The sequence below is a fragment of the Aphanomyces astaci genome (genome assembly GCF_000520075.1).
Source record: "Aphanomyces astaci strain APO3 unplaced genomic scaffold supercont1.3, whole genome shotgun sequence".
NCBI classification, from domain to species: Eukaryota; Oomycota; class Saprolegniomycetes; order Saprolegniales; family Verrucalvaceae; genus Aphanomyces; species Aphanomyces astaci.
In genome coordinates this window covers 1590757-1610285 of record NW_009798266.1, presented here as the reverse complement: position 1 = coordinate 1610285, position 19529 = coordinate 1590757, and the positions used below count along the sequence as shown (strand labels likewise).

Below are 19529 nucleotides of genomic sequence, written 5' to 3'. Positions count from 1 at the left end.
GGCCATGAAATGACCATACAACTGGCGTTCGGAATTTTGAAACCCACCTCTACGAAGTAAGCGACCTCAATCATGGCGTCGGAGGATATCGCAGTGGAACGTTGTGTGACGGCTCTGCGCACGTCGTTGGAGGGCGAACTTTCAAGCACGCAGACGACCATGTTTACTTCGATCATGACCACTGCCATGCAGCACATGGCGGACCCATCGAAGCTCCTGCATGCCGTGATTTGGACGCTGCAGTCGAACCAGGTTCAAATGAAAGCGGACATTGTCACCAACGTGGTGGCCCGTCAGCGCGCGGTGCTAGCGGACATGGCCGCGCACGTCGTGGTGGCGCAGCCAAGTTTGGATTCGCAGGTGATTAGTCGAGCATTTGCGTTGCGCGCGGGGCTGTGCGGATGGATGTCGCAAGGCCTCCGCGCGATAGCGGAGCTGGCGCTGAACGACATGCAACGCTCCGTGGTGGATAAGCGCGGCAACGACTGTCGTTCTGCGTTCGAACGTTTGTTGCGGACGTACATGGAAGCGTTCCAGTTGGAAACACAGGGGGAGTCACTCGGCCAGCGCATCGCCAAGCTCCAGGCGTTTCTCGAGCCGAGTTCGAACAGCGTGGATCGGTCCTCTCAGACTGCGCGCCAGCGGCTCATATGGGGGTGCTACGGCATCAAGAACGTCGGCAACGAGCGTTCGCATGTGACAGGGGAGTTGACGAGCGAAGATCAGATGGAGATCTGCGTCAGCGTCACAGCGCTTGCACGCACACTGCCATTCATTGCCGACGAAGTGGGGGTAGGGAGCACGGATTCCCTTGTCCTTCGACCACCGCCGCCGGGCTTAGCCGCGCTCCCAATGCCGCCAGTGTATACCAGCGTAAAAAAGTCGGTCGTCCGTCCCGCCGCACACGAGACTACCGCGCCGCCGTCAGCCCATCGGCCACCGCCGCCGCCTAGTCCTCCTCCGGCGATGCCAGACAAACCTTCGTCGCCGTCGGAGTGGCACACGCCGCGAGCCCCGCCCCCGCGCCTCCAGTACTCGTTGATTCATGTCCGCCCCGAGTCGCTGCCGGCGTGGCCCGGGACCCAAAAGGTTATGTTTGAACGCATGCTCAAGCACATGCGGATGGTGTCTGAAGCAAACCTGTGCGCGTCCAAGCCGTGCCCGCGGTCGGACTGTGCCAAGTCGCACACGTTTGTCGACACGATGCGCTACAACCCCCTCTTTAAGCTGTTTGTGTGTGGCAAACACGATCATTTCTGGGCCAAGGACGCCATCGAACCGTCGGATTGCGTCAATGTGCACGTGCAGTTCAACGTGGCTGTGCCCTGGATCGATGAGAAGAAGGACATGTGCAAACTCGGGCCGCGCTGTAAGCGGCCCAAGTGCGTCAAATCACATTCCCTCGCCGAAGCCTGCTGGTACAACCCTAACTTTAAAACCAAACCGTGCTCGTTTGGCAGCCAATGTACGAGCTCGCCCGAGGGGTGCCGGGGCTACCACTATGACAGTGGCCCCAACTGCGACCGGCGATACCACCACGACGACTCGGACTATGTAGGCAGCCCGTCGCCCATGCTCTTCACGGAGCGTACGCACGCGGAATTGGCCAAAGCCCTCGAACGTCATAGCCGCCAGATCGCCGTGTCACAGCTTTTCTAACCACCCTCCAGATTTCCCCTTTTCTAACACCGAATAATGGTCCGTCGCCATTGCTAAATGGACGACGCGACACCTTTTTGCTAATAATACATTGACGACATTAACGTAAAAGTCCAATTTCATAACACTTTTTCCGAGATGCTGCCGTGGAAGGCATGTAACACGACTCGTAGGTATCATATTATAATTCTGGAATATGTTACGTGAAGCCAAAATCCAGGCCTATTCGGGAGTTATGAATGAGACATGTTCTCTGTTATAACTCATTATCATTCACACCACTTTGTCCACAAACAGCTGAAATCAAGCGGTCCAATTTTAGGTTCACCATTTTAAGCTTAGTATTTGTATACCTATTTGCATATTTTTAAAAATTGCCCTTATACGATATTTCGCGTGCACCTTAAAATGGCACCTTAAATTGGACTTTTACGTTAATGTGTGGATACTCAGTGTCGATACAAGACGACAATACCCTTAACGTTATTACTATGAATACAGTGCGTACAGTAACATCCTATGCAAAGGCTTTTTTTACGAGTGCATTGATTGGAATATACATATATATATATTAATATATATTAATATATTAGACATATATATTCAGCAACGTAACAGTACATTATAGAAATAAAATTATAATTGGAACAAATATTAGTACCTTTTCAAGGTTATACAAAGTTTCGTCATTGATTTAATACTTCCATGACATGTTGATCCCTTGTTTCTTGAGGTATTGCTGGGCATAGACGAACCCGACGACGATGAGGGCAATGCACAGCCCAAAGATGATCCAGAACAAGTACGCCGTCTCTTGCACCGTTGAGTTGAGGTTCATTCCAAACCCTCCCACGATGAACGTCGGCAGCGCCAGCACCGTGCCCATCAGCGTCAGACTCAAGTCGACACTCAACAAAAAGTTCCGCTTTGAGTCGAGTTTGAGCATCACAATGCTCTCGGTATTGAGGATGTTGTTGGCCATAAGCGCTACACGCGTTTGCGTGCCGTAGATTTCCTGTCGAAACCAAATATTTATATTCCAATGAGCAGATATATATGTGTATACATGTAAAAAATACAAAAAGGGATTTCACCTTGACCCTTTGAGACTCACCACAATCCCATAGTGGATGTATAAAATATATATATATATATTCCATCTTGGGCCCAATGGTAAATTAATATATATATATTTATATATATTCCAATGAGCATATCTAAATATAAAAGAGATTTCACCTTGAGCCATTGATGCTCCATAGAGGAGATATACTATACATATATATATATAAATATATTCCATCTTGGGCACCATAGTATTATATACTACATAGTACATATATACTATATATATCAAATACAACGGCTACACAAACCCCATCGCACAACACTGTCACACTTGCATAACAAACCTGGAGGTACACTTCCAGAAACGATTCCGCGTCTTCCGTGTCAAAGCTAAACAGATCGTGCACCAACGCTGGCTCATGATACAGCTACCATCATATCAGCATATCCAGTCGATTGTCGTTCGTTGTGCCATATATATCATCTACCTTGGTCAAGTACATCATGTGCAAGTCCTCTTCGTTTTCGAGGAACGCCATGAGGAGGCGCCGCATGCCGCCGACCCGCGACTCGAGCGCGCTCATTTCATTCTTGATCGACCGCAAGTTTTCGAGTTCGCTCAGCATCGAGTCATCTTTGGTCATTTTGTCCAGGGCTAGTCGACCCTTGGGCACGATGCGGTCGCATTCAGCGGAAAACAACCGGCAAATCGTCGCTAGAATGGCCTCCACGGCGCTAGTTGTGTTGCCAAACAGGTCGATTGATACAAATTTGGGGACGGGGTGCAATCGAATCGCGCCGATCAAACCGATCCACAATCGATCGGATTGGTTCAATTTCATTAAGAAGGTTTTGATTGGCTAATAATGTTGAGCTCATCTGAAGTAGCCAATCAAATCGATTTAAATTCCAACGAGAATTTCACTCGAAAGCACAATATGTCATATACTATATTATTCTGACAGAAAATCATCCCGTTTCAAGTAAAGGTGGGAAAATATTTGACAAATACGTTGATAGGACCTCTGGATGCCATCATGGAACGAGAAAAAGTATACCTAATATTTGGATATAAAATTTAAAAAATATATTTGAACAGAATAAAAATATATATAAAATAATAAATATCATGTGTAGTAGTAATAGGTAAAAAGGTAAAACTTGAACCCTTGCAGTTGATCTTTATGCCGTCAGAAAACAGTAAAAAAGATCGATGTATTCTGTCCATTTATATATACATGTCAGATTGTTGTGCCTACCACACAAAAGCTGTGGTTGAAAACTTGTCATTAATATTTCTGAAAAGTTGCAAATGAGATAATATGTTATATATTTCGTACGCAAATTCAAATGCTGTCGCTTCGGCCAGGTGCTGCTGCATGTTGGTCTTCAAGTGATACACCAAACTGTCGGCCCCGTCGGGGAGGAATACGAGGCAGCAGTCGCGCGTGATCACGGCACGGACGGGGTCTACAAGGCTCTATGAGATCAAGAAGAACATGTACAAGGAGGGGTCACTTCGAACCGCAGTTGACGAGGATGGCTTGCTGTCGAACCGTGATGGACGGTTCGTTGGATGTGGAGAACATGTTGTCCAGTTTACGAAGGTCGCGCATGTGCACCGCCTGTATATTGAGGTTGAGGGAACGATTCAACATGCAAGAAGGACCGGAATATCGATGGGGCCGTCTCGTGCGAGGCGCGTACGGGAGCGATGGTACGCGCGGCTGTTTCCAGCGTCGACGGAGGTGGACTGACGGCGACCGAGCTTGTTCGCCTGATGCAAAGAAGTTGAGAACGGACATGGAGACGATGGCATATACGTGTACCGGAATCGCCATGCTGTCCGCGCATGTTTGAATCATTGTCAAAACTTCTTGACGCGACACGTCGTGGAAGTCAGAGTTGCCGGCGGAGTCGAACCGCAACGCCTACCAAGCGTATGACCACATCAAACCAGCAATCCTGACGGTACCAATCGTTTCCCTCCTGCGGCCACTGAGGTCATGCCGAGGATCTCTCCATCTTTGCTCACAAGCATGTCGTTGTGCATGAGGCTCTCAACATGCGTCGTCGCCCCGCCACTGCCCAATCCACCGGTTGCCATTTCGCATGAGCGAGCGATCAAAATGTGTCTGCATGTGTCACGTCCACAGATGCGTTTTTATACTAAAGTCCGCATTGCGTTTAATTCGGGTTTTATCCAGAAAGGTCACACCTGTCAACTGACATGTGATACAGCAACTCTCTCTACCAGGCAAGTTGGATTGGGGGTGGACTCAATCCCGATACTATAGCACTGTGCTGCAATAAATACTAGTACTGTTAACAGTACACTGGGCTACCGAAGTCTTTGTTAGAATAACGTTAGTAGTAGTGCATTAACTTTTGCCTACAGAACGTCTGGTCCGCGATCTGTCCACATTGGATAGGTATTTCGCGTTTTATATATTTTGTATTTAACGTATTTACCCGATTCAGGTTAAAGAACGCAATTGTATTCCATGCAAGCAAGACAACGAACGTCATGGCCAGTGCGATGAATGGATCCTTGCGTGAACACCTCCTGGGACCGGAGATCGTCGTCGTAGATGGAACGGTGCCGGCAGCGGTGGGTGGCATCAAGGCAGTGGTGCACACTGGCGGACGCGACATGGCGTGGCAATTCGACATGCACGGACAGTGCTTTCGACGACACGTCTCGCGTGAAGACGTGTTCCGTGAGATCCAAGACGCGGCTTCCTCGTCTTCGGGCGGCGATGTCTCCATTCCAGTACTTCCATTCATTGCCAGGATATGTCATGCACGTGCTTATGGACAATATCGCAGGGCGTCCACATGCGCGACATCCGTCAGCTCGACAGCGCGTACTCGATCTCTGATCGCCCTACCATCCTGGTACGCCACCAAGCGATCCTGGTCAACATTGGTATGTACCAAGTCGTCGTTCTCGCTTGCTTCATCCTCAAATAGACCCCATCCGCGCCGTGATCTTACGTCACCGGTGCATCGTGTTTCCTGGCATGCCGTTGGACGTGGCGACCCATCTCCAAGCTACGTTCGTCGCCAACATGGCGGAATCCCCCGACGCTCCGTTTGAATTCACGTACACTGTCGCATGTTGCTTGCATTCCATGCTTACATTCGACCTCTAGAGCGCTCGAGTCGGTTCTGTCGACCGTTGCGACGTGGTACGCGAATCAAGTGACGTACATGCAGCCGGAAGCGATGCTAGTGTTGCAGTCGATAGCCAGTGTGGAACGGCCGCGCGACGAATTCGAGCGGCTGCGTCTCGTCCAGCGCCGGTTTCATGAACTCCAAGCCCAAGTCCAAGGGATTCACTCGCTCTTGGCGGCGCTTCTCGACGACGACGACGACCTCCACCGACTGTACTTGACCAAGGTACCACCACCACTCTGTCACATATGTGGGATTTCATTTTTCAGTTTGGCCTGGAATATATATTTGGACCCTTTGGATTGGTTAAAAATAGACTTCGAATCCTTTTCGATACTTTATGCGATGCACTATCTTCCTATGGACAAGACAACTAGTATTACGAGTACCGTATCTAACGTGTTGGATCCGACAATGTATATATATATATATATATATATATATATATATATATATATATATATTGTGCATTTCACCTAAATTTGGACTTGGGAGTCATTTCGCCAAATAGCATTCGAATCCATTTGATTCGATTTTAGGCTTGTACACACTATCCTATACAAAGATTAGTATATATATATGGTTTTGCCGCACAGAGTCAAACGTTTGGATTGGCTGTAAATTACCAGAACGTGATTTGATTGGCTTAGGAGGGTCTTTTTTTAATGCTGAGGGCTCCAGTTTCGAATCGATTTGACAATATATATATATGTATATATATGACATCACGTTGTTTTGATTCTTTAGCTCCACGGCAACCAAAATGTCGACAGCTACATCAGCAGTACCTTTGACCCTGACGAAGCCGCGTCATTGGTCGAAGTGTACGTCCAGAAGACATTTTCGACCCTGTGTACGATCCAGCTGCAGCTCACCAAGGCCGACAACACGGAGAGCTCGCTCGACTTGAAATGGACATCCAAGCGAAATCAATTGCTTCTCGTGGACATTCCGCTCAAGCTCGTGTATCTGGCGCTGTGGGTGGCGTCGTTCTGGACGGCGGCGATGGCTATGAACGTCGCATCGCCCTTCTCAACCTTGGATGATGGCGGCATGTTCTTTTGGAGCTTTTTCGGTGGGCTGGCTGGGCTCTGTGTGGTGTTTGTGTTGGTGGCCGTGGTGCACTTGCGAAGGCAGGGGATTCGACTGACGTTTGCGGCGCCAGTGGAGGTGCCATCCGTGGCCGCGGCCATCGCGGCGGCATCGACGATGTCAACATTGTCGTCTTCTTCTGCTGCTGCTACCGACGACGACGACGACGATGGACGGCGACCAGCCTTGCATTTCGACACCACGGGCAACTACACGACTACATTTGTGACCCGAAGTGCCATCTTCAACATGGTGCAATGTGCAGCTGCGGTACGATTGTAACTGGATTTTGGTATTGTGCTTTTGTATCCATGATTTGGACTTTTGGGCTCATGATTCGCCAAATCTATCGATTCGTTGTTTTGTGTCATATCACACTAATTTCAGTCATACACTAATTATGTGTTAAATTGGTCGAACGAGTGTTAGTTTGATTGGCCCCTTGATAGTGTTGTGGGTTTTGATTGGTCGATCGATTGTCTGCCGATTTCCAGTGCTGCGCATCTCCAATTTCGCCTTGACACTATTATCCGGAATAAATGGATTTTGGAAGGTTTTATCGATTCATGGAGTGGGTTTGTGCTTTTTTGAATGGGAAGTGAAGAGTGTATGTACAACATCTATTCAAGGACACAGTGTAGGATGTTCAAGGGTATGCAGACCCGACGCAGTCTGACGAGTACTATCATACCCCCGTGGACATTCCGGTAATTAGTGTGCGACAGTATCGCTCAAAAGGCATGATGGAGCTGTGTAGCCCATGCATATGCGCGACATTCGGACGCTGGAAACGGCGCTGTCCGTGTCGAATGAGCCCATGATCACCGTGCGCCAGCAAGTGATTCTCATCAATTGTGGTATGTTTATAAGGATTCCCTGGCTTGTACGACCATCTCATGTCCTTTCAAATAGAATATAATAATAAATGGAATCATATTATTTCAAAATATATTTGTTTCATTGATATACTCGACGTAGATCCCATCCGCGCCGTGATCTTTCGTGATTCGTGCTTGGTGTTTATCTCCCGCGGTTTAGTGACCTCAACTACGTTGGTACAACGTCTGCAAGCCAGCTTTCACCAGCACCTTGGCGACGATGCACATGCTTGCGTTGGCTTTGAATTCTCGTACGATCTATATATATATATAATCTGAAGACATGTATCGTGGCCATGTTTAAAGGGCGTTGGAAGCCATCGTCGCCACAAAGTGCCAGCTCTTGGCGGACGAGCAGTACAAGCTAGCGGTGCTGGGCCGCGACCAGTTGAACCTGATGGCATCAGACGAGGGCAATATGAGTGTACTGGACAACCTGCGCATGATCAAGAATGCCACAAGTGACTTGGAGTCGCAAGTGAACGGCGTCCGACGCATGCTCATTGACATGCTTGACGACGACGAGGAGCTGCACATGCTGCATCTGACCAAGGTAAGAAAGAGGCCACGACCGAATTATAATAAACGGTCTGTTATAATCCGACCTCGGGTTATTTGGAATAGCTGTACGAAGAGCCGTCGGTGGCGCTGGATTTGTTTGGCTTTGACACGGAAGAAGTCGAGTCACTCCTCGAGTCGTACTTGCAGGTACAATGGTATATTGTTTAGGTCCATAGTATATATATAGCGTTTTCTGCGCCTGTGCTATAGAATACCATGGTGTGGCTCTATACAGTACCCTGGTGTTATTTCCATATACCTGTTGTATAACTGTTAAAGAACTGTTATATAACTGGGTTGTAACTGTTAAAGAACTGTTATAGAACTGGGTTGTAACTGTTAAAGAACTGTTATAGAACGGGGTTGTAACTATTAAAGAATTGTTATATAACTGGGTTGTAACTTGGTAACGAAGAGTTATATAACTGGTTTGTAACTGGTGTTATATATATATCTAGGTGTTGTATTTGTGACCTGGGTGGTGTTATATGATCCTATTCATTACATGCAATTGAAACCAATGGAAAGAGTAGAATAACTATGGCACGGGCGCGGCGGTCGAGTTGATGCTGCACACGATTCAGAACACGGAGGCCATCGTGATGCTCAAATTGGATGCCAAGCGCAACTACCTGATCATTGTGGACCTGCTCATGACGCTCGTGACGACCCTCGTGGCCGTGTCCAACTTTTTCGTGAACGCATTTACGATGAACGTTGTGTCGTGGCTCAAGGATCTGGACTGGGTCTATTGGACGTGGATTGCGGTGGCCGCGGCGTTCCCCATAGCCTCGTACTTTACCTCGATCTGGTACATTCGAAAGGCGGCGGGAGTCAACATTGCCTTGTCAGCGCATAAACACGACTAGTAACGCAAGTCGTCTACCAAGTACAGTAGTAGTAAAAGTGTCATAAGTGCATTGACTGACAGTGGGTGACGGCACCGAGGGGACAAATGTGTGTTTAGTAATCTGCAAATTGAATTTTTTACTGAAATTTTGTATGTATATAGAACTCAGCTCAATTAAAATAACCTTCATTGGATATGCATAACATATGTTTCAGCATGCATAATTAGTTGTTGCTAATCCTCGTCGACACATCCTCTCAAAACCTATATTTGCCGTTAACCTAACCACTGGTCCCCTCGGTGCCATCGACCACTGTGAAGTATGTACTGCTAGTACGGTACTAGTACAGTACTAGCAGTACTTCAGTACAATACGAGTACAGTTGTAATCAAGTGTCTGTCGCCTGCTCAGGGTTACGTGACACAAATTGGCGACGTTACAGTAAACATCACTGTAGTGGGACTTTATAGAATTGCTCCGTGTGGGATGCTGGTCAGGGCTGGTCGCATTTGCACAATCAGGATGTGGACACACGAGGTGATTGTGGATTACGGTCATGGAGCAACACCATATTCAGACGTTGTCGCAGTTGGAATCTCCGCGTGTCACATATCGTCGGAAATGCAATCGACATTCAAGTTGAACATGCAAGGTTGGTTCTTCATTCACATCAATGATGCGGCATGTTGAAGTGGGGCGTTATCCGGATATGGCCAACCGTCACATGTGACCAAATCGCAAGTGAAACCGCTCGATCGCCACATCGTCATCCGAATGAATACTAAAAATAAACAATACTTCCAAGTATCAACGACTGCCATTTTCCAACTTGCCAACTTCGACTCAACATGCTCAGTGCCCGTCGCTGCCTCACGCTACGCGTCAGACGTCCCGCTATTGCCCCCATCTCGGTCACCCTTCGACACCTTCACGTCACGAGGACCCTTCACGCGGCCGGGGACCTCGGCCACTTCAAGACGTACCCCAAGTCGGATGCCCACTTCACGCAACAAGCCAAAGCTCCTTCACCCCCAACCGAGTGGGAGAATCCGATCCCCCATGCCATTTACACGGCCGATGACGTCAACTCCATCGAGGAAACCCACCGCGATCCCAAGGAAACACATGCCAAGGTGGCGCTGTTCGCGGTGCGTGTCTTGCGCGGGGGTTTCGACCTCGTGTCGCGCTACAAGGGACCCGGCGGGGGCATGACGTCCACTGACTGGTTGAACCGGTGCCTGTTCCTAGAAACCGTGGCGGGAGTCCCCGGCATGGTGGCTGGTATGTCTCGGCACCTGCGGTCGCTGCGCACTATGCAGCGCGACCAAGGGTGGATCCATACGCTGCTGGAAGAGGCGGAGAACGAGCGCATGCATTTGCTCATCTTCATGACGATGAAGGCGCCGGGGCCACTGTTCCGGCTGTTCGTCGTGGGCGGCCAGGGCGTGTTCTTCAACATGTTCTTCCTCACGTACTTGATTTCGCCCAAAACGTGCCATCGCTTCGTCGGGTACTTGGAGGAGGAGGCCGTGCACACGTACACGGCCATGATCGAAGACATTGAAGCCGGCCACGTGGGCTCGTGGAAGACGGAGGTGGCGCCGGCCATCGGTCGCAAGTACTACCACCTGGCCGAAGATGCTACCGTGTTGGACATGATCAAGTGTGTCCGCGCCGACGAAGCTAACCATCGCGATGTCAACCACACGTTTGCCAACCTGGACGGCGAAAAGGACGTGAATCCGTTTCTGCATGCACATTCAAAATAGGCGATGGACACAAGAATTTATATAGATTGAACGTTGAATACTATGTACAACGAGTGCATGTTTCCTGTGGTCACAATGAAACGACAAACTACTCGACTGTTTGGCAGGGCGATTTGTTGGACTTACCACTTGCTTTTGCATACTTCTTTTCAGCCCCAAAATCTCCATCTTGGTTGTCTGTTTTGAAGGACAAAGGCTGTGAAAACGCACTTCCGATTGATCACCTCGAACTTTACATACGCGAGTGATATGTACTGGAACCTCAGGGAGGTGATTTCAGTTGGCGTGGGTGTCGGGGGGCTTGGACGTGCAAACATCAAACCAGTATGCCGTCATGTTGTTATTATTTTGGTGGAACAACACGGGGATTATATCGTGTCGCGAGCAACAAAATCCTTCTACGACATGCATCGCAATCAGAATATATATACAGTGTAAGTATATATGAATATTAATATATAGCGTCAGTAACTTTCTTGGCAAGTGACTTGTAACAACCCGACAACGTCAACATGACCGTTTGCCTCGGCCTTGGCGATGGCAAATGGCAGAAACTCTCGATCCGTTTGATATGACAATAAAAAACTCGACCACATTAAAGAACCCTACTCCGGCTGCGTTGATCAGTCCGACACAAGAGCACGTGGCTTGTCTTTCCAGATGCAGCACCCCAGCATCTCCAAATGGCCATTTCCAGCCACGGCATCCATCGTTTCCACGCTCAAGGGGCAGTTGAGAGGTCGGACATCGTACAAAAAGCACGCATATGGCAGTGTCGAGCCGCGATGTACAACGCCTTGAGCGAACCACTTTCGTCGGGTGGAGTTTCGCATAGAAATCGCACGATTTCCAAATGTCCACCCCTTGCCGCCATGGCATCCATCGCTTGGGTCGTCCATCCTTCGGTTCGATGGCCGTGCAGAAATCGAACCATGTCCAAATTGCCTCGACTGGCCGCATCGTCGAGCGCATGGTCGTACACCCTTCGAGTCGAAGGCCGTGCAAGAAATGAATAACTTCTAGTTGGCCTTGTGCGGCTGACTGCCTTGTCCATCGCACCGACAGTGCAACCTTCGGTATGCCGGTGATGTAAAAAACGCAGGACTTCTCAATGGTCATGACTGGCGGCATTGTCCAAGGCTCGGGTCGTACAGCTTTCGTCCCGATGGTGGTGCAGAAATTGCACCACTTTCAAATGCCCATGCATGGCCGCGACGTCCATCGCGCGGGTCATACAGCCGTCCATGCGCGAATAATAGTGCAAAAACTGAACAAATACCAAATGACCTTTGTCGGCTGCGTGATCGCTAGGAACAGTTGACGCGTTGTCGCATCGATCATGAAGGAATTGGACCATTTCAAAGTGCCCATTATGCTGTGCAACCGCGCCAAGGGCATACTTCGTGAGCTTCGACTCTTAGATGCCCATATAAAAAATACCGCACGACTTCCAAATGACAATTGTTCGCTGCCATGAATATCGCAGCGGCGGTGTATCCTTCGGTCCGAGTCGAGTGTAAGCATTGCACGATTTCCAAATGTCCATTGGCGCCGCCATGTCAATCGCTTCAGTCGTACAACTATCTTCGATGCGATGGTCACGCAGAAAGCGCACCAGATCCCAATGGCCATGTATCGCTGCATTGTCCATGACAGAGGTCGTCCACACCATGTTGCAATTCTCATGCACATAGCTGACCACGTCACAGCATCCCTTGGATTCCGCGGCCTCCAGCGCTATGTCCGAAGGGGCACATGCTCCACCCATGCGATGCAACATTTCTGCAACACTCAACTGGTCATTTTCTATAGCTTCGTTGATTACGTCGGGGAAGTGGACGACTGGTAGCCCAAAATGCTGAACCAACAGCTTCACAACGTCCACATGTCCTTGGTGGCATGCGTTGGCCATAATAGTTAGCTGAAGTACGTCAACGACAGATTGAAGTGTGGGACACAATCCCTTGATTTTATTGTTAACGTTAGCCAATCCGAACACTCCATCGCACAATCGTCCGGATAATGTCCTTCCAACCGTCAAAGTGATCAAAAACATGGGCATTGCCGGGATTGAACTCGGGACCAATTGACTTGAGCGGTAGGACTAACATTTTGTGAACAATAGGAACCCCTTCGGGGGTCATCCGTAAAAATTGGAACGATACAGAGAAGATTAGCATGGCCCCTGCGCAAGGATGACACGCATAAATCGAGAAGTATCGCACTTTTTTAGTTTTGAAATTATCTCTATTTGTAGAAACGTGTACTTCGAAGTAGCAATATGTGTATTATTGTACGAGTAGTACAGTATGGATGCAGATTGGTGATGTCAGAATACTAGTACGACATGTGAACGTTTGTACTACATTACTAAGTGAGAGAGATTCAAACCACTATCAACCTCTTGTGGCTGCTGACGACATGAACTGACTGGGTGAGCGATGTTTGCACCAGTTGATGTAGTCAAACAAGGGTCGCCATAAGGTTCAGAAGCGCCGCCTCCATACTTTGGATTTGCAGGTTTGGTTGAGATTTTGAGCGTCGACGAACGCTTCGGGCTCGCTAACTGGGGCGTTTTCGTCTCGCGTTCAGCCAATTCCATCGAGCATACAGTATCAACGTTAGCATCCCACCACAGGTTTCCTGTCATGGTGTCCAACTCCACTCAATCGTCGGTGCTATTGGTCGTTTACCCCCGCAGCCAATTCATGAGATATATCGACGCTTGGTATACGTAAAGAGTCGGGGTTCGCGCAAGACCACGGGCGTGGAGTCGCGGGGGGGGGCGTTTACATAGATATTTTCCAGTCAATATATGGTCATTTGGGCATTGCTTGTCCGACCACACAGGTTCAATCTGAACCGACGACGGTTCAACCCATGAAACATATATTTTGAAGAGGTTGTCATAAATCTCTATGACGCTGTAACATCTACCCGAGAGCATGCAAGTACCCTTGCGGGTCATATCTTGAACCCGTCGTCGTAGTGGCGTGGACAGTGTGCGGTGGCAGTTCAATTGGTAGGATTTGAGCGCGTCCACTTCCGCGGCAAAATGTCGAGTCCTCTGGTATGTTCATGGTATATTTGCAGGGGCGTAGATGTTTCGCAGCGTCCGTTCCGGACAGGTCGTGCGCTTTTAGTTATTGCACTTATCGAAAAGGAACTTTTGACAACCATTCCCATTCTTGGAACTGTACAGTACAACGAATGACCTATAATTTGGGTCGGCCGAATTGTGATGGCGAGCATGAACTTTTGATTTGTTTTGGAGAAGTTAGCACTGCTTGGACACTGAATAATGTGTGAAGGACGACCACGGACGATGGTGTCGGCTAAAGCAGTACCATTGGAGGCCAAAGACTTGCCAATAAACGTGGCCAAGTTGTGCACACACACGCACATGTCAAGAGAATGCCGTCGAGTAGCCATCCCCGACAGTATCGTTTCCCATGTCGATGCATCGAAAGGCATTCAGCCGCGATGGCAAAGTATGGCGAAGTCGCCATTAGTTCCCTTCTGACGGTATGATGACGTGGAGCAATGTACAACGACGACGTCTCAGCCCACGATCACCGGGATCTACGGAAAAGAGTGCCTTGTTGAGGCCACGTAGGCTCGGACGACTTGCACTATGCAACGAGCGTTCAACAGACTAATATACCGAACAAGCAACGTTCCGATATATGTATGCCATTGGTTGAGTGTTTTGCCGATGGTCAAGGTCGTTCCTATCGCTGTAGGATGTGAGCAATCTCAAGAGTTAGTTCGTCTACGAGGCAGCTCTGAATTCCACCGCAGGTCCATCGCGAAGCACAGTGGCCAAACATGTACCAAACCGACGCGAACGAGCGCTCCAAGAGCCTGGCCATCATCCGGCACCGCGTTTATCTACATGGCCACCTCATTCTCCTTGCCAATGGAGATGCTTCCAAGGCGAGCACGTCCATGGCATGGCACGATTTTGATGCGATGTGCCTGTAGCCTCAATGGACCAATCATGGCCAACCCAGGTGTCGAGAAAAGCACCGAATTTCGTGTCTGGTGCGTCTTCGAACTCATGTGCTCCGTTAGATTTCTAGTAACGCTATTTGACGCTAAAACAAAATCAAGAAAACGGTGCGCTTTTTTCCTTGAAACGCCTAAGGAAGGTACAGTACTCAGCCATTTTCCCATTTTGGAGCGCAACATGCTGTACCTGCGGCGCGGCGGTCGAGTGCTGACCCATGCAAGAGCTTCGTCCACCAAATCCACGTCCTCTACAGTTCAGCCAAGCTCGTCGCCATTGAAGAAGCCATCGACTCTTCTGTCCATGATGACTAAGGCCATCGGCAGCGTGGCTGTCGTGGGCGGCGCCAGCTTCTACTACCTCTTGCAGACCGACCCCGGGTTTGCACGCTCCATGTACTTTTACGTCAACGCCGTGCCAGCGTACGTCCACTACCGCGCCGTGCAAAGGTACGTCGAGGACATCGGCCACCTCGGGCCAGACGAAGCTGACGCCTGGTACAACTACCTCCACGACAAGTACGCAACACCCTTGTACGGCACGGTACTCACCCTTCGCGGGTTCTACATCAAACTGGCCCAAATCGCATCCACGCGGGGGGATTTCCTGCCCAAGCAGTACATGGACCACTGCAAGACCCTGCAGAGCGACGCCCCGTCAACGCCCGCGCCAGAGATGATGAAGATCCTCGAAGCGTCATATGGCAAGCCGTTCCACGATATCTTTCAATCGATCGATCCGACGCCGTTGGGCGCGGCGTCCATCGGCCAAGTGCACAAGGCCGTGCTGCTAGACGGGACCACGGTGGTGGTCAAAGTGCAGTTTCCCGAAGCAGAGGCCAACTTTCGCAACGACATTACAACCATCAAGCGGTTTGCGGCCGTCGCGCAGCCGGCGCACCTGCCGTTTCTAAACGAGATCGAAAAGCAGTTTCTCACAGAGTTTGATTACCGTCGCGAAGCTGACAACTTGGACCTAGTCCGTGCCAACTTGGCCGCGAGTCCGTACGCCCGCAAGTTTGTCGTGCCCAAGTCGTATCCAGACTTGTGCACGAAGGAAGTGCTCGTGATGGAATACCTCCAAGGTCGCAAGTTGATTGATGCGATCTACGACCACTTTGAGATCGTGGCATCGGAATTGGGCGTGACAGTCGACGAGTTAGCGGCGATGCAGGCCAAGACGGACGCCGAACGCGAAGCCAAGGGCCTCGCCAAAGTGATGGGTCCTTCAGAATCAACCATGCGACTCTACCAGACATTATGGCGCGCCAAGCAAGCCGCCTTAACCATGTACGACTACACGCTGGGGTATGTATACCCTCGGTCGCTGGATCCTCGTTTTTCTACCCATAAACAGCCGCGTGAGCTGCTCAACTTTCCCGAGTTGCTTCGGCTGATCGTGGAAGTCCACGGGTACGAGATCTTTGTCAACGGATGCTTCAACGGCGACCCCCATCCCGGCAACATCATGCTGCTGGATGACGGCCGCATCGGACTCATCGACTACGGCCAAGTGAAACACTTGAGTACAGATCAGCGCAAGCGCCTCGCGCGGCTCGTGGTGGCGCTGGCCGAAGGAACCAACGACGACGTGGTGCGCTCCGTCACGACCGACGTCGGCCTCGTCACCAAACACATGGACCCGTACGTGCTCGAGAAGATGGGTCGGACTATGATGGACAGAGACGACTGGGAGATCACCGAGGGCATGAACATCCAGCTCTTTGTCGAGTACTTGCAGAAACGAGACCCGATCTTGCACCAGGAAGACGACTACATCATGGCGTACCGCGTGTCGCTGCTTCTCCGCGGCCTCAGCAACGCGCTGCGGTACCCAGTGTCCCATGCCAACATGTGGAAAGCCCTGGCCAAGCAGACGCTGGCCGAACACGAGTAGTCAAGTTCACGTACATCCATCCATGCATCGTACATACTCGTTGATGGTTAATCATCAATTTCCATGGCGATGTCCATGCATTCTCGCTCGGCACGAGCTTGTGTTAACGAATCGGCATAACGTTACTACTGACGTGCAACAGAGATGCTTAGGCGGCTAAGCGTTCCCTGAAGTACATACATGTATGTACAACATTTGTCATTTGCTTGTGGATGACCATGTTCATATGGTGGGTGTACTTGAACTTCTGACTTGTTGGCATGCTTTGCCCTGAACTACTTGTATCCAGGCGATTCTGCGGCTTGGTGTCGTGCATCCATGCGAATAGAGTTCAATCGCTGTTTGGCAACCCGTGTGAAATGTGATGAAAAACGCTAAATTATTTTGCGTGATCCCACTTTAGATCTGGTTTTCGAGTTTTGGGTTTAGCGTCAGGGGTGGGGATGCTCTAAGTAGACATACTACTGTGGTTGTCCGTCAAATTTGGCAAATTGGGGGAATTGGTGACAAAGAAGTGTGATTGGCTAAAAAGCATCGAGGTTGCAAAATGATTGGCTAAAAAGATTGAATGATGTCACAACGATACTTCGCTTTATATATGCGATTTCGCAGGTCTGGCGATTGTTGGGCGGTTCATTCACAAACCAACCACGGGAGAGCACACATATAATATATATATTGTGTGTGTCTAATATATGTATGAGGAATATTATTAGTGGTGGTACATATCCAACTCATGACGTGACGCTGTCAGATCATCACCGACTCGATAAACGGCCCGTCGTCGTCGTCTGCTTCCCCGTCGTCTGCTTCCCCGTCGTCTGACGCAGCGTCGTCATCCTCTTCTTCGTCGTCGACAGACTCGTTGTCTGCGGCTGCCACGTCATCGTCGTCTGCCTCCTTGCTCTCTTCGTCTTTGGTCGACGGTTTGTCTTCCTCGCTGTCCACTCCACCTCGACCTTCCAGTTCCTCCATGGCATTCCGCACGGCGCGGTCAATCTGGGCTTGGCGCACGTTGATTTCTTCAGCCGGCCGACCAACCTACAAAACATAGTATTATTATGATAGCTTTGGAATCCAATCGGGTTTCTAAAGTCGTCAATGACATGCCTTCTACTGTACAAGTATATATATATATATATATATGTATATACACTGGTTACTTATATATATATATATATAGTATATGATGTATATATACTGTGGTGACAATGTGCAACTTGAGCATTTCTCGGATCGGAGGAAACATGCACATGGGGAACCATCCGCCCCACACACTTGCCGACGACCGCAACCTACATATCAATTACAAATATTAAACATATATGACTAAAACACCAATATATATATATATATATATATATATCAGCAACCCATCCATATCAACCCACATATACAATTCCACAACAGTAGTCGACCCCGACACTTTAAACATCAATACTAATCAACAACCCTCAATATTCTTTACTTCTAGTATTGTGGATTCGAATCACTCATCGACGCGATTGGCTAATCCAATTTTGAGTGGATTTGATTGGCTCTTGCAGAAATGACACGTATATTCGATATTGATTCGACAAACAAGGAGAATTTTGGAAGTTTATAGCGAATTTTCAATATATCATGTACCGCTTTTGAAACGGTGCCACAAACGCTTTGACCGCTGGGTTTTGGTCGACGAGGTCGCACAATTGCACGTAAAAGAAGCCTTCTCGCAGGGGCACGCCGTAGATGACAAGCGCCGCGTTGCGTCGGTCGTCGTCCCCCGTGGTTGCCTTGACGGTAGCTAGCGATCGGTTGTGCGCCTTCTTCTTCTTTAGGTGCATCGCCACCTTGTCCTCGACGTCGTTGACCTGGAACACCGTGTTGAGCCGCGACCGGTACGGCATGCGACGGTGTGATTTCTTCTTGGTTTTCGGCAACAGCACCAACGGTGTCACAGTTTCGCTCACGAGGCGCCGCGTACCTCGGATTTCCACCAACTACATACCAGCCCCATGGTTAATCAAACCACATATTGTTTATTTACAGAATATCCAAACAATCGACGACTGGTTTTACAATGTCGATATATTTTAGATCATAAAATGTCGATACATTTTAGATAAAAATTGAATGTTTTTTCGGCAAAAGGGGTGTACCTGGTAGGGCGCGGCGTCAGGCGTCGTGCGGGGATCGTACCCGAGGCGGACCCACATGCCTCGCCATGGCCCATTGACGAAAATGTAGCACAAGTAAGGCAGGAACTTCATCGCCACGCGGCATTCTTCGGTTGTGAAAAACGCAAACAACTAAAAAGTAATACATAGTATAGTATATATATATATATATATATATATATAGATGAAAGTAATACATAGTATAGTACATATATATATATAAAAGTAATGCATAGAATAGTATATATATATATATATGTATAGAATAGTATATATATATATATAGAATAGTATATATATATATATAGAATAGTATATATATATATATAGAATAGTATATATATATATATAGAATAGAATAGTATATATATATATATAGAATAGAATAGTATATATATATATATATAGAA

The 19529-nt window shown here is 48.8% G+C and overlaps 7 protein-coding genes across 12 annotated transcripts in view; 4 read left to right on the top strand and 3 right to left on the bottom strand.

Annotated features, from left to right (window-relative positions):
- Window positions 1–30: 30 nt before the first annotated feature.
- Window positions 31–1778, top strand: H257_02134 (hypothetical protein). Its single transcript, XM_009825648.1, has one exon. The coding sequence runs from the start codon at window positions 73–75 to the stop codon at window positions 1657–1659; it is 1587 nt and encodes a 528-aa protein (XP_009823950.1). The 5' UTR covers window positions 31–72; the 3' UTR covers window positions 1660–1778.
- Window positions 1779–2284: 506 nt separating this feature from the next.
- H257_02133 lies at window positions 2285–4848 on the bottom strand. 2 transcript variants are annotated; one of them, XM_009825646.1, is made up of 8 exons: window positions 4703–4848; window positions 4557–4658; window positions 4397–4504; window positions 4253–4352; window positions 4068–4197; window positions 3216–3462; window positions 3072–3155; window positions 2285–2674 (listed from the first exon to the last, which is right to left on the bottom strand). In XM_009825646.1, exons 1-8 carry the CDS (start codon window positions 4832–4834, stop codon window positions 2354–2356), a joined length of 1224 nt encoding a protein of 407 aa, XP_009823948.1. In that variant the 5' UTR covers window positions 4835–4848; the 3' UTR covers window positions 2285–2353. The 2 variants fall into 2 exon arrangements, with proteins under 2 accessions (XP_009823948.1, XP_009823949.1); XM_009825647.1 differs by having other exon boundaries at window positions 4253–4504.
- Window positions 4849–5221: 373 nt separating this feature from the next.
- H257_02132 (hypothetical protein) lies at window positions 5222–9411 on the top strand. 3 transcript variants are annotated; one of them, XM_009825643.1, is made up of 11 exons: window positions 5222–5500; window positions 5557–5656; window positions 5701–5833; window positions 5883–6129; window positions 6652–7266; window positions 7638–7703; window positions 7754–7853; window positions 7975–8125; window positions 8181–8427; window positions 8499–8582; window positions 8969–9411. In XM_009825643.1, exons 1-11 carry the CDS (start codon window positions 5255–5257, stop codon window positions 9302–9304), a joined length of 2325 nt encoding a protein of 774 aa, XP_009823945.1. In that variant the 5' UTR covers window positions 5222–5254; the 3' UTR covers window positions 9305–9411. The 3 variants fall into 3 exon arrangements, with proteins under 3 accessions (XP_009823945.1, XP_009823946.1, XP_009823947.1); XM_009825644.1 differs by having other exon boundaries at window positions 7975–8427; XM_009825645.1 differs by lacking the exon at window positions 8969–9411 and having other exon boundaries at window positions 8499–8698.
- A 664-nt stretch (window positions 9412–10075) lies between these two features.
- On the top strand, window positions 10076–11113 carry H257_02131 (hypothetical protein). Its single transcript, XM_009825642.1, has one exon. It carries the CDS (start codon window positions 10135–10137, stop codon window positions 11053–11055), a length of 921 nt encoding a protein of 306 aa, XP_009823944.1. The 5' UTR covers window positions 10076–10134; the 3' UTR covers window positions 11056–11113.
- A 565-nt stretch (window positions 11114–11678) lies between these two features.
- H257_02130 (hypothetical protein) lies at window positions 11679–12967 on the bottom strand (the record flags this gene model as incomplete). Its single annotated transcript, XM_009825641.1, has 4 exons — window positions 11679–11775; window positions 11847–12126; window positions 12178–12362; window positions 12501–12967. The coding sequence occupies 4 exons, from the start codon at window positions 12965–12967 to the stop codon at window positions 11679–11681; spliced, it is 1029 nt and encodes a 342-aa protein (XP_009823943.1).
- Window positions 12968–15224: 2257 nt separating this feature from the next.
- H257_02129 (hypothetical protein) lies at window positions 15225–17131 on the top strand. Its single transcript, XM_009825640.1, has one exon. It carries the CDS (start codon window positions 15245–15247, stop codon window positions 16958–16960), a length of 1716 nt encoding a protein of 571 aa, XP_009823942.1. The 5' UTR covers window positions 15225–15244; the 3' UTR covers window positions 16961–17131.
- A 508-nt stretch (window positions 17132–17639) lies between these two features.
- The window catches only part of H257_02128 (hypothetical protein), a 3706-nt gene continuing 1816 nt past the window's right edge, over window positions 17640–19529 (bottom strand). The window contains exons 3-6 of one of the 3 annotated variants that reach the window (XM_009825637.1): window positions 19102–19251; window positions 18590–18942; window positions 18162–18255; window positions 17640–18001 (exon numbers count right to left, since the gene is read on the bottom strand). In XM_009825637.1, coding sequence (XP_009823939.1) covers window positions 17711–18001; window positions 18162–18255; window positions 18590–18942; window positions 19102–19251 — 888 coding nt within the window. In that variant the 3' untranslated portion in view covers window positions 17640–17710. Of the gene's footprint in view, window positions 18002–18089; window positions 18256–18548; window positions 18943–19101; window positions 19252–19529 lie in introns of those variants that run through there. The other 2 variants (XM_009825639.1, XM_009825638.1) reach the window with 2 other exon arrangements.